The 17756-nt window shown below is 47.3% G+C and overlaps 1 protein-coding gene across 1 annotated transcript; it reads right to left on the reverse strand.

Annotated features, from left to right (window-relative positions):
* Positions 1 to 4227: 4227 nt before the first annotated feature.
* Positions 4228 to 16491, reverse strand: LOC101014452 (cytochrome P450 4A11). The gene is made up of 12 exons (XM_031668324.1): positions 16230 to 16491; positions 12990 to 13131; positions 12303 to 12347; positions 11700 to 11827; positions 10573 to 10697; positions 10050 to 10204; positions 9504 to 9610; positions 9229 to 9419; positions 8996 to 9129; positions 8033 to 8097; positions 7810 to 7886; positions 4228 to 5363 (listed from the first exon to the last, which is right to left on the reverse strand). Exons 1-12 carry the CDS (start codon positions 16422 to 16424, stop codon positions 5168 to 5170), a joined length of 1560 nt encoding a protein of 519 aa, XP_031524184.1. The 5' UTR covers positions 16425 to 16491; the 3' UTR covers positions 4228 to 5167.
* Between the last annotated feature and the right edge of the window lie 1265 nt (positions 16492 to 17756).

A 17756-nucleotide genomic window follows, 5' to 3' on the forward strand; every position in this document is an offset into this window, starting at 1 on the left:
AAGGTTTTCATCACTCTAAAGAAACTCTGTAATCATTACATGATAACTCTTCCTTCTCCCAGTCCTTATTATTCTCTACTACTTTGTCTAATGTATGAATTTGCTTAATCTACAACTTAGGAGTGGAATCATATGATATATTTCCTTTGATGTCTGTCAAATTTTACTTAGCATGCTGTTATCACTATCATTCCTGCGGTAGTGTGTATCAGAACTTCATTCTTTTTTCAACTGAATAATATTCCATTGTCTGTATACCACATTTTGTGAACCCATTCATCTGTTAATGGACACTTGGGCTCTTCAACCTGATAACTACTGTGAATAATGTTGCTGTGAACATTGGTTTACAAGGATCTGTTCAAATCCCTGCTTTCAAATCCATTGGGTATACATCTAAAAGTAGAATTGCTGGGTCCCAGGGAAATTGTGATTTTATTTTTCTGAGGAACCACAAATTGGTTTTGCAAATTGGCTATGCCAATTTACATTTACCAGCAATTCATAAGAGTTTCAATTTCTCCATATTCTGTTCAGCATTTCACATTTTCCATTAAAAATAATTATAGCCTTTCTAAAGGATATGAAGTGGTATCTCACTGTGGTTTTGATTTGCATTTCCCCAATGACTAATGAAGTTGAGCGTCTTTCCAGGTGTGCTTATGGATCACTTGCATATCTTCTTTGCAGAAGTTTCTATTGAGGTCCTTTGAATTTTTTAATGGGATTGTAGTATTTTGTTGTTGTGGGGAAAAGAGAGATCAGACTGTTACTGTGTCTATGTAGAAAGAAGTAGACATAAGAAACTCCATTTTGTTCTGTACTAAGAGAAATTCTTCTGCCTTGAGATGCTCTTAATCTGTAACCCTAGCCCCAACCCTGTGCTTGCAGAGACATACGCTGTGTTGACTCAAGGTTTAATGGATTTAGGGCTGTGCAGGACGTGCTTTGTTAAAAAGGTGTTTGAAGGCAGTATGCTTGGTAAAAGTCATCACCATTCTCTAATCAATAAACTGCGGAAGGCTGCAGGGACCTCTGCCCAGGAAAGCCAGGTATTGTCCAAGGTTTCTCCCCATGTGATAGCCTGAGATATGGCCTTGTGGGAAGGGAAAGACATAACCATCCCCCAGCCCAACACCCGTAAAGGGTCTGTGCTGAGGAAGATTAGTGAAAGAGGAAGTCCTCTTTGCAGTTGAGATAAGAGCAAGGCATCTGTCTCCTGCTTGTCCCTGGGAATGGAATGTCTCAGTGTAAAACCCGATTGTATGTTCTATTTACTGAGATAGGAGAAAACCACCTTAGTGCTGGAGGTGAGACATGCTGGCGGCAAGACTGCTCTTTATTGCACCGAGATGTTTGTGTACGTGCACATCAAGGCACAGCACCTTTCCTTAAACTTATTTATGACACAGTCTTTTGCTCACATGTTTTCCTGCTGACCCTCTCCCCACCATTACCCTATAGTCCTGCCACATCCCCCTCACCGAGGTGGTAGAGATAGTGATCAACAATACTGAGGGAACTCAGAGACCAGTGCCGGTGCGCGTCCTTTGTATGCTGAGCGTCGGTCCCCTGGGCCCACTGTTCTTTCTCTATACTTTGTCTCTGTGTCCTATTTCTTTTCTCAGTCTCTTGTCCCACCTGATGAGAAACACCCACAGGTGTGGAGGGACTGGCCCTCTTCAGTTGTTGTGTGTTGGAGTCCTTTATATGTTTTCATTTGATTTGTGAATATATTCTGCCATTCTGTGGGCTATCTTTCAACCCTTCCATCCATTTTTTTTTTTTTTTTTTACTTTGTATATGGTGTATGTAAAAGTTCAACATCATTCTTTTACATAGAAATATTCAGATTCCCCTTCCTTGTGCACCTTCCCTATCTCTTTGATCATTCTGAGGTCTCCACCTCTCCAATTGCAATGAGACTTTCATTTACATGATTCACTTTCTCTTCCTCTTTTCAACCAGGTATTAGGGGTAGTAACGGGAGTGAGTGCCCACTATCCTGTGGTCTTTGAGCATGGCCAACATGAGCCCTTGTAAATCTCCTGATGCCAGGGGACTGGCTGGCTATTCTGTCCAGGATGTTCCCAGGTCACTCTTCTCTCCCAGTTTTTCCATCTTCCTCCACTTCTGGCTGATCACCTGCTGTCCAGCCCTCCCCCTTCCTGCCCATTCTCAGAGCAGGGCTGAATTAATCCAATGACCTGGGAACTCAGGGGACTTCGAGGGAGGTCCTAGTTGTAGGCACAAACTAGAAGAGAAGCCCTTTCAGGGTCACAGAATGAGCTTTCAGACCTCAGGCAGAGGAATTCCTCTGTATGGCATCCAAGGTCCTGGGCTAGGAATGAGCAATAGGTGGGAGGAACACCTGGGTTCAGATTTAGGAAGAGAAGCACGGTCTGCATTGAGAGAGGCTGGGACAATCAGTGACACTAGCCCAGGGGTAGTACATGGGGCCTGGGTGCTGGAACAGGGCCCAGGGTCAGCAGTACCAGCACCCAGGCAGTCACCAAGTGCGGGCAGGGTTGAGGATGCCCCTGCCCCGTCACGGTGGCCAGCCAGAGAGGCAGAAGACGACCAAGAATTCGTGCTGTTGGGAAGGAGCTGCTTGGGGTCTGACAGCCTCTTCCACCAGCCGGACCCATTTGCCTGCCTGGGCTCCTCCCACCCCTGGCTGGACAGCTGCCCACTCCATGAGCTTCCTGAGAAGCCTGCAGGTTCCATATGTGAGGGAGGTTGACAGGTGCCTGGTGACGTTGCTAGGCTGGGGTGTCTTTCTACACCTACTGGGACAGTGGAGAGAGCTGAGTTTACAAGGCCCTCATGCCAGACCAGGTCTTTGAGGCTTTCCTGCTCAGCTCAGTGCAGCCTCACTATGGCTGGGATGTGGGGTGTTCCTAACCAAACTCCTCCTGAAACCTTCATCCCCAACACAGCAGTGTTGGGAGGTGGGTCCCAGTGGGAGATATTTAGATCATGGGGACAGATCCTTTATGAAGAGATGAGTGCTCCCTTCCACCTCACGGGCTTGAGTTTTCGCTGTATCTGGAATGAACAAGTTTCCAAGACATTGGGACCAATACAGAGTCTTGCTTCCTTAGTCTCTCTCTCATGCTTCCTCTGTCACTGTGCAATCGTAGCACGTGCCACTCCCTTTTTGCTTTCTGCCACGAGTGGAAGCTGCATGAGGCCTGCATCTGACTGAGCTGCCTAAACTTAAACTTTTCAGCCACCATATCATGAGCCAAAAAACCTCTTTTCTGGATCAATTACCCAGCGTTGGGTATTCGGTTACAGTAACACAAAACATAGCAAGACAGGCCCTTAGCTCAGCCTTGCTGTGATTCATCTTGAATCTAAATCTTGAATGGAGGCCTGCGGTCTTTTCCCTATGGATGTGAGCTTCTCCCTCTGATTTCCTAGATAAATATCCTTTGTCTAAACTTAGCTACCATGGGAGCCTCAGGAGCTGGACAGGGTGTGGGCACCAGGGGAGACATAGTAGGAGGCTGTGTGCAGGGGGATGGGTCAAGTCAGGTCCTGCTTGGGTTCTGGCACCAATGGGCACACCTCATCTCCATTTTCTCTCCTCAGTAGGGATTTATCTCCCTGCCTTAGTGTCTCCTCTTCTAACCCTATCGCCTTCCATGTGAAGCTGGACAAAGCATGCAAGCTTGCAAACCTTATTCTAAAGAGGAGGGAAGATGGAGGGATTGTCTGACTGACAATCATGTACGTAGGTGGGTAGCATACAGGACAGGTTTAGATGGACACATCAGATGACAATCAGGTAGGGGCTGGCTAGGATGAACAATGGGTCTCCATGTTGTCCACATCCTAATTCATGACACCTGTGATTGTGGGACTGCATATGTCACAATGGACTTTTGAGTAAGTAATGGATCTTGAGGTGGTGACATTATCTTTGATTATCTTAATAAGCTTGATGTAACTAACCACAAGGGTCCTTATAAGAGAGAAAGAGATGTGAAGACAGTCAGAGAGAGCGAGAGATTTGAAGATGCCATTGGCTTTATAGAGGAAGGAGGGGACAGTACCAAGGAATGCAAAAAAGGCAGCTCTGGAGCTGAAACGCCAAGGGGCGGGGCTCTCCCTGAAGCCTTCTGGGGGTGGGGGTTTGGCCCTGTCCAGAATTTGTTTTCATCCAGTGAAACTCATATCTGACTTTGACCTCCAGAACTATAAGAGAATAAAAAGCCGTTATTTAAAATCACTGAGATTGTGATAGTTTATTACAGCAGCAATAGGAAACTAACACCGAAACAGACAAGCAGGCAGGAAGAAGGAGACAGGTGTATGGGCAGACAGTCTGGAGGGCAGGCAGGAGTTTGGGAGGTGAGTGGAGATTCAGGGATGTTGGAGTGATCAGACCCAAACCAGGTCGTGGGGGTGACAAAGTCCGGCAGAGTCAAAGGAATGAGAAAAGACAGTTTGAAGGAGAAAGTGGGTCCAGGTTGCCAACGCTAAGTATGGAGGCTGTGAAGGCCCGGAGCTCTGGAAGCCCAGACTATTTATTGGTGATCGAACCGAGAAACAGGTGGTGAGAATGTGGGGGTCGAAAGAGCACATTGCATTAAGCACATGATTTACAACTGATGGTTTAGCATATGCTCTGCTACTTGAGATAATGGAGAGCAGGTTCTTTTAACTCAAGATACAATTGATCCTGGGAGAGCAAGAAGCAAGGAGCCAGCAGGTCCAGACACATTCCAGAGCCTCGAGCCCTGGATTCTATCCAAGTCATGAGGGGTTTTATGCCCTGGGCTTAGAGGATGGTGCGTCAGGGTAGCCTTCCACCCTTTAGCACACAGTGTGGTGTTCCAAAGGCCACAAGGTGTTTTAGACACTGGACCCTCGACATGTTCCAAGACTCTTACATTATGTCAGACATGCAGAAGCCTCAGCTTCTCTCAACACCAAGTTTTTCTCCCAACAAGAGATACAGGTGGGTAGGAGACAGGTAGACAGGCAGGTAGGGAGCCTGGAGAAAGGTGAGAGAGAAGGGCAGGCAGACTGAGGGACAGGAGGCAGGACAGCAGGCAGGTGGGAAGAAGGGAAGGTGGGCAGATAGAAAGCAGGATATGGGCAGACAGACAGGAGACAGGAGCGGGGGTCAGGAAGACAGGATGGCAGGTGGAGGCCCTCAAAGCTGGTCCTTGTCCTCACAAGGGTTAGGGAGCCTCCTGAGACGCAGGTGGATTCCATTTTTGGACTTCAACACAAGTCGTGCCATGGGGATGGGGATCCTGGTGGGGTCAGGCAGCAGCTCGAAGCGGAGCAGGGTCAGGGCCGTGGCCACCTTCAGCTCGTTCATGGCAAATTGTTTCCCGATGCAGTTCCTGGGCCAGGCAGAGACAATGAATTGAGAAGAGGCCTCAGGCTCCATTCTGATCTGAGCAGGTTTTGGCCCCTGACCCCAGCCCTGGGCTGGGCATTCAGTGCCCAACCTCATGTGTCCAGCCCCTGCACACTTACAGCCCATGGACACTTCTACCCCATCCTGGCTTCACACTATCCCAAACCTTGGACAGAGCCGTCTTCCTGGGCTAGCTCCTAACTTCCATCTTCTACCTCTGCTCTCAGCAGGCCTGAAACCCTCTATCAAGACAGGGCCAGGGCTCTAAGGCAGAGTCTAATCACATGAATAGATAAAGGGTTAATCAGTGGTTTGTTCACTCCTCCACAAACATTTCTTGTTCTTCAGTGTGGAGGTCAGTTCAGGTCCTGTAGGGTGAGGGTGGGCCACACTCTCAGGTGCTTCCCATGTAGTGGGATGCACGGGGACCTGAATCCTCATAGGGGGCCCCCGATGGGTGCATTAAGGGAGTCAGAAGGGCAATGGGAGGCTTCCTGGAGGGGAACTGGGTGGGTGGTCCTCAGCTGTTGCCCCACCTGCCTCCCACTCCAGGGTCCGGGTTCCTGTCTAACCTCACTCCTCCATCCACCAGCCCCTGTAGCCTTCTAATTCTACCCCAGAAACGTCCTTCTTTGCCTTTCCTCAGTCTTCTCACCTGGACTTTCTGGATTTCTGCTTCCCCTCCCTGCACACTGAAGCCACAGCCCAGCTCAGACCCTCCCGCGCTCTGCATCATAGAGGGGACAGCATCCCAATGCCTCAGTTGGCAGACAAGCCCTCTGTGGGCTGTTGCCTCACCCACATTTTACCTGTCCAGCCCACGTCCTAGCCCTGTTCATGTGGAGATGGCTGAGAATGTCCTCCCTCCACCTCTGCCTGCCACATCCTCAAGGCTAAAGTCAGAGCCCAGCTGCCTCTCACTCCCTGCCAGCTGTGACTCTCCCTCCCGGCCCCCCAGGTAGCATTCGTGATTTATCCCTGAACACTCACAGTCTCAGACAGCACCAGGGACAGGGACACTCGACAAGCCACTCAGTGAGTGAATGAGTGAAAGGATGGATGATGGAATGATGTGTGTCTGGAGCACAGGATATATTTCTGTACAACACATTTTTGTACCTTTTATCTCTGTTTTCTTATCACACTGCACAGGACTTGACCCACAGAGGTAGGCTTAAGAAATACTTTTATATTTGAATGATGGTGTTTAAGTTTTAAAATGAATAAAATAGAAGGAAATACACTGAGAGTAAATATAGTTCTGAGCTAGAAATGGAGCTTAGGAATGCTCTCCGGTTTTCTAGTGGCAGCGACATGATTTCCAGGCAATGTTTAGGAAGACTTTGTCATGCTGGGATAGACAGACCAGTGCTGGAGAAGGAGTTTCAGGAGGAAGCTTTTTCTTAAAGCCTGTTCTGTGTAAGTGAACTCACCATTTGAAAAAGTCACATAATTATTTCTTTGAACAAACTTTGTTTCTACTAAGAATTTGTATTGTTTTGCCTGTTTGTATGTCACAGGACAATTTCTGATGCCACCATGATTTCCACCGCAGCCATTCTGGAGTTTTCCTCTCCAGCTCAACAGCTATTTCAAGTGTGTTTTATATTTCACATACCAGGAGTCTTCAAATGTTGTGCGTTATATAATAATTATTGCGCTTTTCTCTCCAAGACAGTGTACTGTTCACATTTTTGTGTTTTCGGCCAATATTGTGCTAAGTGGATTACAGGACTATGGCATAAAGATCCCAAGGTATGTACAGATTTGCCAAATGGGGAAATAGACATAAATGTGTGAACACTATATAATACGGTAAAAATTTCATTGGGCAAGACAGAAAAATGTATGATATGACACACACTGTTGTAAAACTTTCTTCAAAGGGCTACCTTAACCTCTCCCTTATGTGGCTTGAAAGGTAGGACTTGCAGGTCATCTGTATTAAAAACACACGCAAAAATTTCAATGATTCATCTCTATGGCAGACTGGTGAATTAAATAGGGAAAGTTGTGTGCAGCATTGAGGATGTGTGGGGAGAGAGAAATCTACTGTTTACTATTCGTGATAACTGAGAAAAGCAAACAGCTAAAGGGGAATTTACTAGAGAATATCTAATTCTGATAATTCATATCCCTAAAGTGAGGAAAATATGTGAATATACTGAAGGGTGGAACATGCACTGACAGTGAATTCAGGCTGCCTATTTGAAGAAGCAGAGGGAGCAAAGTCTCCATGGGGTGCTCTGGAATGCCACCTTCCTTTTGTACAGAGACACCCACACCAGGTGCCTGACTTTCCCACAAGTACCAACATCTAAGGGCACATCTGAAGACGCCACATATGAACATCTGGCTCTCAAATATCAGAGGGTTGACCAGAGACTTCCCTTATTTCTCTCTTCCAATTACCACACAGGACGTCTCACCTTGATCCTCCAGAGAAGGGCAGGAAAGCGTGGCTGTGTTGAGCAGAACCCGGTGCAAAACGGGAAGGGTCAAACACCTGCAGAGAGAGCGCCAGAGCCAGGATAGGTAAGGATCCAGCCCCTACTTGCCACTCATGAGGGGACAGGATTCCCAGAGGTGGAAGCAGGAGAAGGTATTGGTCTTGAGAGATCACCCCACTTCCTCCTCTCAGGGACCACATACCTCTGGGTTGGGCCACACTTTTGGGTTGTGGTGAAGGCCATAAATGGAGAGCATGACCGTGATACCTGTGGTGCAGGTTGGAAACAGAGAGAAGACTGATCATTCTCCCGGGGTGGCCTGGTACTTCAGCCAGCAGGGGCAAAAGAAGACCCAAAAGGCCTACTTTCCACAAATTGTCACTTTGACTGGGATGATTCTGCCATTATGCAGGTGGGTTAGGCTTGACAAAGCATGTGAGTTCAGATGATGAATAGACAACCATTTATGCAGGAATGAGAAGCAAGAAAGAATCAGAGCATTACTGTTTAGAGTAAGTTCAGGGACATTTCACATTCATCAAATATCCTCCAAGGTCCGTTGGAGAATAAACATGAACTCACTCAATACGATAACGCTCCAAGGAAGACATTCTTTTGCTCTCAGTTTTCAGGGGAGATACCTGAGTCTCAGAGAGATCAATTGTCTTGTCTATGTTCACACAACTAGGTTATGGGAGGACTGGGACCAGAACCGGGGAGGTTGCGCCTTGGTGGCCCCAGATCTGGTCATCAGCTGCTCTCTGCCATCAACCTGAGAGTTCCTCAGAGACTGGACAACAGCTGACCCGGGAAATGAGATTCCTGATCAGCCTCTTTTGCACTGACCCCATGAGGAAAGAAACACATCCCTCTCTGCCCTTGTCTGATTCTCTTTCCAGCCCCGCACATCTCAAGGAGTAGAATTTTAGAGTTACTGACCCAAGGCCACATTCGGAGATTAACATTTATTTCTTGAACTTTTGGTGGGTTCAAGCTCTCCGCCAGACATTTCAAATTCTTAATCCTAAATACAAAGTATGTTTTTGATTTTTTTAATACAAAAGGGAGACCCAGAGATGTGCAGAGCTCTGAAGCACACATGGATTTCTGACCCACCACATGTCCCTGTGGAGAGTTTAGGTGAGAGGGTGGGGGAAGTTCATACCTTTGGGCAAGGAGCGCCCATCAGGAAAGGTGACAGGAGTGCTGAGCTCTCTGCTAATGCCTGGCACCGGTGGGTAGAGTCTCAGTGCCTCCTTAATGCACATGGTGGTGTAGGGCATCTGGTCCAGGTGGTTCCTGAAACAAGCCCATCCTGAACATCAGCAAGGCCCGGGCAGACCAGGGGCTTCCCCTGTAGAGAAGGCATGGAACCCCATCTTTTGAGCCCTCACTCACCAGGTGATGGAGGCTCCATCACCCAGGAGGCCATGGATCTCTTCCCGGCACCTCTCCTGATGCTTGGGGTGTGTGGCCAGAGCATACAGAATCCAGGAGATCCCACTGGCTGTGGTGTCGTGGCCCTCGAACATGAACGTGTCCACTTCAGCACGGAGGTCCTTGTCTGACAAGATGCTCCCATTCTCCATCTGGGAAGACCGTGGTGAAAGTGCAGGGCTGTACTTGCTCTGTACTTCTGGGCAAAGGCTCAGGCCTCTCCTACACATACTCACTTTGGCCAAAAGGAGGATGTCCAGGAAGTCCAAGTGCTTCTTCCTCTTGACCTTCTCCAGCTCCCCCTCTTTCTGTAGTTGAGCCTTCCTCAGCTGGATCACTTGGTCTGTACCAGAACAATGGTTACCAGGCAGAGCTGAGACCATCAGCAGCCCCCAGGAGGCCTAGCTGCCCAAGTGCCCCCATGTGGGTGTCTGGTAGATCTCAGGATGAATGTGAGTGTGGGTGCAGGGTCAGGGGGGAAGCTCTAGTACTGTGTGAGGCAGGGCACCCCTTCCTCCAGTGGCACAGTTCATGGAGGCCCCGTTTGAATGCTGTTTGGACAGGGTCTCATTCAGTTACCTCCATGTGGGGACATTGATAAACTAAGGCACAGAATCTGGCCCCTCACATCTCGGCTCCCAGCCCCTGAGCAAGGGAATTCCCCAGACTGAGTGTGTTCTGGCTTCTGCAGGGTTCCTAGGGACTTTCTCTGCCTGAGGAGTCAGGGCAGGTTCTTCCACTGTGCCTGGGAAAGGCCGGGAGACAAGAGGAAGAGACAGAACCTGTGTGCTGATGGGCGAGCTGGCAGGCGCGGTGTGTCCAGCGGCCAGTAGAGGTCAGGCTGTAGATGGTGTCATTCTGGTGAAAGGCATTCCGCGCTCGGGAAAAAGTCAGGTTGTTCAGGTCACTAATGGCCTGGATGTAGGACTGAGAATCCCTGAGGGAGAGTATGAAGAAGAGACCATAGTAGGGGTGGGCCCATTACCCGGAAGTAGAATGGGGTCTGAGAGGAGGCAGCCTCAGATAATGGAGACAAGCAGCCTTGAGGCAATGTTTCTTCTGTCTTACAGCCCTATTATTCTTTGGCCTTTGTCAGATGGTATGAACAACCAGGGTCCACCTGTGCTAGGAATTAGGCATCTGTTCTTGAGACTTTGTTTGGTTTGGACTGGAATTAGAGTTTGGTCAGAGACTGACTCTTCCTCTGTGTGGAGGTGAGCCTTCACGCTCCCCCACCTGCCCCTCAGGTATGTGCACTCCGCTTGATAAGAACAAGGGCCCTGCAACTGGAGGGTTAGCACTGACCTGTCCACCTGGATGCTGCCCTGGTGGCTGAAGGCACACTTCATGATGGTGTCCAGGGTCATCAAGGAGACGTGCTGAAAGACCTCCAGAGGGGAATCCTGGCCAAGGAGCTTTTCCCATTTGTCCTGTGGTGGGAGGGGGCATGAACCTTCTTAATCTCCAAGAAGTGCTTTGCTAATAAGGCCTGGCTTTTTCCTGTACCTGCAGATATCTTGTTTTTTCCTGTAGCTTGCAGATATCTTGGTTGGGATTGTTCCTTTTACAGAGCAGATGCGTTGTAGAAACTGGGACTGTAAAGCCAGTGTTGGTAAACTGACCCCTAATTCTTTTAATACAACATTAAACAGATCCTCTCGCAATAGCATGGATTAAGTATTGAATTTTGAGATTCAGTTAGGAGATATGGTTGTGAAAATTTTGTTGTTATTGTTGTTCTGGGATAAATAATGGGGGACTCTTCAGTGTTCTGAGAGCTGAGCTAGTTCTGAGGGACTAGTAGGAAAGTTTCAGTGCCAAAGATAGCTTAAGGGGCTAGTATGGGCATTCTGTTGTAGAGAAAACAGGGACTTCAGTTCTTTTCCATTCATCAAAATTTGCTGGGCACAGTTGGGTGAGAAATCAGAGTCCTGATCGGAGATGATGCTATGGCAGATATTGCTCTGAGAACATAGACCTGGTGTTCATTTCCTTCCAAGGGTGGCTTAAATCCATGCAGAAACCTGGGGCCCCAGGCTAGAGCCCAGGTGGGTGACATCTTGGCCTGTCCATGCTGCCACTGAGGCTGCCATTGCCCAGGCCAGCCAGCATAGGAAGTCCTGCTGTCCAACAAGATTGCACACTCCTCCAGTCCCTTGTGCTGAAGGTTTCAAAGTGGGAGGAGAAGGGCCTTGTGTTCACCATGAATCTCTATTCCTATGGTGGGGAAACAAAGTGTGGATCTGACCTGATGCCTGGGTGTTCTACTTTATACAACTCTGGGGAACCCTCTACTCTCACAGCAATGACATGAGAGTGTTGTTCCATGTGTCTATGTCTATAGCCACCTGTGGGACACAGGGTTGAGAGTGGAGTTCGTGAGAGTGTGTGCTGTGCGTGGGTGTGGGGAAAGCAGAGAGACATGGACTCACCAGCATCACTCGTACAGAGTCTGCCATGAGCGCCACGTAGGCCTTCAGGATGTCATAGTGGAAGGCTGGGGTCAGCATCCGTCGGTGCTGGAACCATGTCTGCCCATTCAACAGGAGCAAGCCGTACCCTAAGGTAGACATGAATGTGTGTATGTGTGTGTGTCGGGGGCTGCACGGACCTAGGGATGACTGGTGACAATTTGGGAGGGAGAAAGGTGGCTTCTTGGGGAGAGAAGTATCCAGAAGAAGCCACATCATGGGCAAATGCAGGAAAAGGAGGTATGTTTCAGGCATGTGAATTTTCTGATTGAACTGCTACATCCATGTGATTACGATAGCTATGAGATAAAGGTTGAAAAGGGTTGTGGGCAGATGTAAAATAAACGTGAGGCCAAGGATGTCTGGAGAGAACTGAGACATGAAATGGAAGAAGCTGAGCCTCAGGAAGGTTTGCACCAGCATTAGGAAGGGGTGAGGGTCTTGTTAGAAGAAGGAAATGAGGCTTGATTAGGGGATGGCCCCTAATCTGTTGTTTTCTGTGAGCCAAAGAAATAACTCAAACCTAACTAAGGAGTGGGCTGCAGCCCTAGTTTGCACACATACCAATCCATGGAGCCAGGAATCTGTAGGGATCTTGGGATTTCGGGTCTGAAAGGTAAGAAAGGGCTTTATAGGAAACTAGGAGCTACTAAGCAAGGCAGTCTCAGAGGCAGCCATCAGTTCTTGGTGTCTGTCAGTTGGCAGTTTGACCCATGTCACCTCCTACTTGACTGCCATCCACTTCTATTTCTGTCCTGAAGGTCAGTGTGAGCTCAGGAAGACAGACTCAGTGTTCCATCAGGAAAACACCCAGAGGGCTAGGAAGGTGAACTGGTGAGACACATAGGCTAGGTCTTCTATGACAATGAATAATATGGAGCCATGGGATTTTCTACATTGATGTTTTCCTAGTCACCTGCATACCAGGACAGGCAACAATTAGAGCTTCGAAACCCAAGTCAATGTGAGTATGAAATTTGTTTTACAGATCTGGGGCAATTTACAATCTCAATTTTCTTAATAGAGAAATAGAAAAAAGAATAGAAAATTCAGCCCCACATATTGTTTTAAACATTCAGTATTCAGTAAATATTCTTGACTACAGCCTGGGCATGGTGGGCTTGGTGGATGCATGGGAGAGGTTTCAGATATTGATGTTTGAACAGCCATTCTCTTCTGGAATTTTACAGACCCAGGGGCATGTGTCAAGAGGGAAGAGACATTGCAGTTGGGATGGGAGTTCTATCTCACCTGATCTCCCCAGAATCACCTTCATATAGTCAGGGTCATGGAGCTGGACACGAGCTTTGCCTCCCCATAGCCAAAGAGGACAGGCACTTGGGAACATCTCCACCCATTTCCGAATCCTTTGTAGCTCCTGGTCCTGTTGGAACTGTCAACGAGGGTAGACAGATGAACACTTTCATTTACTTCTAGTCTTTGCAGCAAGAGTGAAGGGCAGGACAACCACAGGAGCCATGTAGCAGAGGTTAGGGATTTAGATCTGTTTCTGATGACCTCAGCTGTGATCCAGATTCTTGCTCTTTTCCCAGGACTTGACATTAGGCCAAGTGCTATGAGCCCTCACTCAATACTGCCAGCAGAAATTTAAGTCAGCCATTGTCTTCATGTTGTGTACAATCTCTGGAAGTCATAAATACAACGTTTTCCATGGGCAATGTGCATAACTTGTATCACTTGATAAGTAGATTTGCAAAATCATTTAGTATATTTAGAGAATAAAATGAATTAATGTAAACATTTTAAATTATACAATAATTTTACATAATCATACTTGTTATATTTTCAATATTATCCCAGCATATATGGTAAATATTTGTGAAGATAAGATAGCATTTGGGATGTGTATGGCTAAGCAAAAAGAGATCAACTATAAAATTGTGTGCATAATAGTATTCTATATGTTGAATATGTACAGATTTATGGAATGGAGTCTGGATATATGCCTATGGTGCTGTGTTGGTGTATACTTTTGAGATTTGGGTTTTTTATTCTCATTTTCACTTATCAGTGAATTATGAACTCCCTGCTGCCTGCAGTCATCTTTCTAAACTCTTCGATGTGGATCACAAAGCCCTTGGCTTTCTGGCTTCAACTTCTCTTTTCCTGCCTTCAGCTCTGCTGGCATTTCCACCATCACCTATTTATTTCAGCTCCAACGCCGATGTCACAACTGCTGCTGATTTGCACACCAGCCACACCTGCTCACTCTTCTGGGCCCTGGCACTTGTTCTTTTCTCTACCTTGAATGCCCTTCCCCTCTGCCACAGAGCAGCCACCTCTCTTCAGCTTTCAAGACTCAGCTTTGCTTTAATCTCATCTGGAACCCTCATAGACATTGCGTCCTAGTGATGTTCCATGTAGCCAACTCTTCTTTATTTCAACTGCTTCTAGTAACTCAAAGCAACTGTCTACCACATAAGTATCTAATGTGTGCCCACCTCCTTCTGACAATCATATTCTCCAGCTCTGAGGCAGCTTGCCCTACTGTGGGACAGGCTCCTTCATTCAGCACACGCTTACTGCGCACGCACTATGTGCCCAGTGTGGTTTAGGCACTGCATTAGGACACAGCTGTATTCCTTATCTGTGTGGAATTTTCAGTCTAGTTGGGGAGTAAGGAAGATTAGAGGCTGTGCAGTAGGGGATAATGGACATGAGATGGAAGGAAGGATAAGCATCTGGGGAAGCTTTGAAGAGGGACCTAACTCAGAACTGAACATTAGAAAACTCTTCCTCACTCATTGAGTCATCATCTACTGAGGGACTATTGGGTTACAAAGATAAATCTGAGATGGTCTCTCCCAGAAGAAGCCCACACTTATGACACTGCAGAAAAATAACCGAGTCAAGTTAACACTGCTCTGGCCTCTTGAGAAGGATAGCCCATAGAAAAAAGAGTTGGCCCTTCACTACTGGGAGGCCCAGGAGGCCTTCTTGAAGGAGGTAGCTTGGTGCTGGGCCTTGACAGATAGATATGAGTGAGAAGATAATTCCAGGTAGCAAGCACAGTGTGATCAGCGGCCTAGAGGTTGAAATGCATAGGCAGGTAGTGAGGTAGTGAGTAACACATGGTAAAGGAGGAGAATGGGAAAGAAAGCAGAGTGGTATTGGGACCAGTCCATATAGGGCTTGAACACTGTCAGGTCCCCACATTGGTTCTGCTCTGCTGAGAACTATGTCGCCTCCTTTACTGAGAAACAACAGGCCTCAGCTCCCTGCAACCTCTATCTCCACTTAAGTATGTTCAATTCATAGCACCTTGGTGAGTCCCTCTCCATGCAGCCCCTTACCTTGCTCTGTTCCTACCTGCCCCCCTCCCCATGCAGGGATAGTAGTGCACAGGGGATGGGCTGTGTCCCTCCTCAGCCCTCTTGCTGCTCCTTTCTCTTTTTCCTCTGTTCCTCTACACTTGGCATGTCTAATCTTTTGGCTTTCCTAGGCCACATTGGAGGAAAAAGAATTGTCTTGGGCCATGCATAAAATACACTAACACTAATGATAGCAGATGAGCTCAAACAAATTGCAAAATAATCTCATAATGTTTTAAGAAAGTTTATGAATTTGTGTTGGGCTACCTTCAAAGCCATCCTGAGCTACACACAGCTCCATGGGGCATGGGTTGGACAAGCTTGCTCTACACACCTGAGCTGACCATCAAGGTGTGCCAGGATTTTGCTGATTGCTGGGGCACAGGGAGGGGATGACATGCTCACATCCAGGGAGCTCACAGTCCGGGTGTGTGGGAGGAGAGCCAGGAGGTCAACAGACACTGTTCAATGTGCAACTCAGACACCAGTCTCCTCACCTGGAGAACATTGTGCAGGCTGCCCCCTTCATGTGTACCCACAATTGTCAGGTTTTCAGGTCCTAAATCACGTGTTGTGGAAATTCCGTGAGTCTTGGGGAAACTTACTTAGCCAGTTGGTTCCCTACACCAGCAGATCTCTGCCTCGGATATCCACCCCAGCAGAGTGAGCTCTTTTCCTACAGTCTGGCACCTTCTCAAATTCCTGCCTGTATTCTTCACAGACCATGAACTCCTCATGGCACGGATTCCTCAGATGGGTGTCCTCCCAGGCAAATGCAGGGCCAGGCAGAGAGGATGGCATTGAGTAACTGGGCAGGGAGCATCTAGAAGCCTTGTTCTTTAAGAAAAGCCAAGGCTCATGGGGTAATCAGCCTGGAGACAATCAGGCATTGCCCTCCACGTGCAGGACTGCCAAGACACACTTGATATCTGCAGAAGGAGGGCATGGGTGATAGAGCTGAGGACCAGCAGGATGGGCTTCATGGGACGAGTGAGCTCGTCATGACTGGGACAAGCTGACACCAGAGAGGTAGGCTGGGTGTTCCTTTGAGGCCTCATGTTTGTTACAAAACAAGGCTTTTCTCTATGGATTTTGTGACCAGGGTCTCAGAGCCCCATCCCTCTTTGCCCTCCCACTCCCCCATTGAGTTCCTCCTTACCTCCTGTTTGTGCCCGAAGAGCCAGTGGGAGGGAGGGCACGGGAACTGCTGGAAGGCTTTGAGCAGCCACTGCCTGTGCAGGTAGAGCTGAGCAGCCTTGATCAGCAGCAGAAGCAGAATGAGCAGGGAGGCCACTTGGAGGATCCCGGAGACACCACCCAGGAGTCTGCTGGGGCTCAGCACAGAGACACTCATGGTGTAGCACCTGCTGGATCTCTGAGTGCCCCTACCTCTCCCTGCCCACCCCTGTCCAACTGTGCTGAAGTCCTGGGAGGATTGTCCCGCCCACTTGTGGGGAGAGTGAAGCGGGAGGGCAGAACTTGGACCTCAGGGTTCATAATCAGTTGACTATGGATGATCCAACTAGGGGAACAGTGGGAGAAAAGCTTCATCAGCTGTCTACTACATTTCCTTGCCCATGTACCTCACAAATATTTAATGAGCATTTACTGTGTGCCAGGCAGTATGCTTGGTGTGTGGGCACCGCTGCAAGGAAAACAGACTTGAATGCTGACCTCAAGGAATTTACATTCTGCTTTACTACATTGCAGTAATGTTCGCTCAGTAGCACTTTTTTTGGTTACACGTTCAAAGAAAATTCTCAACATGATATGTACATTTAAACTTAACATTAACCAAGTCCTGAATCATAACTTTTGTCTTATTGCAAATCTAATTGTATTTACTGTAAAAACCACTTCCATCTATATATTGAGTGAGGAGTGGGAATTATGTCTTTCTATTAACTGGATGATGATATGGACAAACAGATGCTAATATGGCAGCTGTTCAAGTACTTTATTTTATTCCATTGGGGAGACTGGTCTCATAATATCCATAGATGATTTTTTTTCCCTCAATTCATATACATGACAATTTTTAAAAATTCTACATAATGTTAGTTATGATTCTTTTCCCCTATTGATAGGTCTACCTTCTTTACCAGAGAAAGTCCTAGGGCAATTTTAAGTCCTACTTCTGTCTAGTACTATAGCCACAGCAGGAGCATGTTTGCCAATTCTCTTTCATCCTACAATTGTACATAATTACACAATCAGACCTTTGCACTCGGTTTAGGAGCCCTGACTACCTTGTTGAGTACAATCTGTACTGAACATAAATTAGTATTTAAAAAATGATTGTTTTGCTAACCTCTAATAAAGTAAGTGAAATAGTAACTATTGCTATGAATTAACCCTCCCTGGCATTTTTACATGCATATCTGTGCATGAGCATTCTTTTTTCTCCTTGTTTTATAATTTCAACTTTTAGTTTAGATTCAGATACGTATGCAGGTTTTTTACACTGTTATATTGTGTGATGCCAAGGGTTTGGATACAAATGATTCTGCCACTCAGGTAGTGAGTATGGCACATATTAGTCAAACTTTCAATGCTTACTCATATCTGTACCTACCCCTCTAGTAGTCTCCAGTGTCTATTGTTCCCATATCTATGTCCGTAAGTACCCAACATGTAGTTCCCACTTATTAGTGAGAACATGTGGTATTTGGTTTTCTGTTGCTGT

The sequence above is a fragment of the Papio anubis genome, chromosome 1, assembly GCF_008728515.1.
Source record: "Papio anubis isolate 15944 chromosome 1, Panubis1.0, whole genome shotgun sequence".
NCBI classification, from domain to species: domain Eukaryota; kingdom Metazoa; phylum Chordata; class Mammalia; order Primates; family Cercopithecidae; genus Papio; species Papio anubis.

Coding starts and splice junctions, on each gene's coding strand:
- LOC101014452 (XM_031668324.1), bottom strand. CDS start 16,424: ATGAGTGTCTCTGTGCTGAGCCCCAGCAGACTCCTGGGTGGTGTCTCC. Junction 13,132..16,229: donor TCTTCGGGCACAAACAGGAG/GTAAGGAGGAAC, acceptor CCTCGTTGACAG/TTCCAACAGGACCAGGAGCT. Junction 7,887..8,032: donor AAGTGTGGCCCAACCCAGAG/GTATGTGGTCCC, acceptor CTCTCTCTGCAG/GTGTTTGACCCTTCCCGTTT.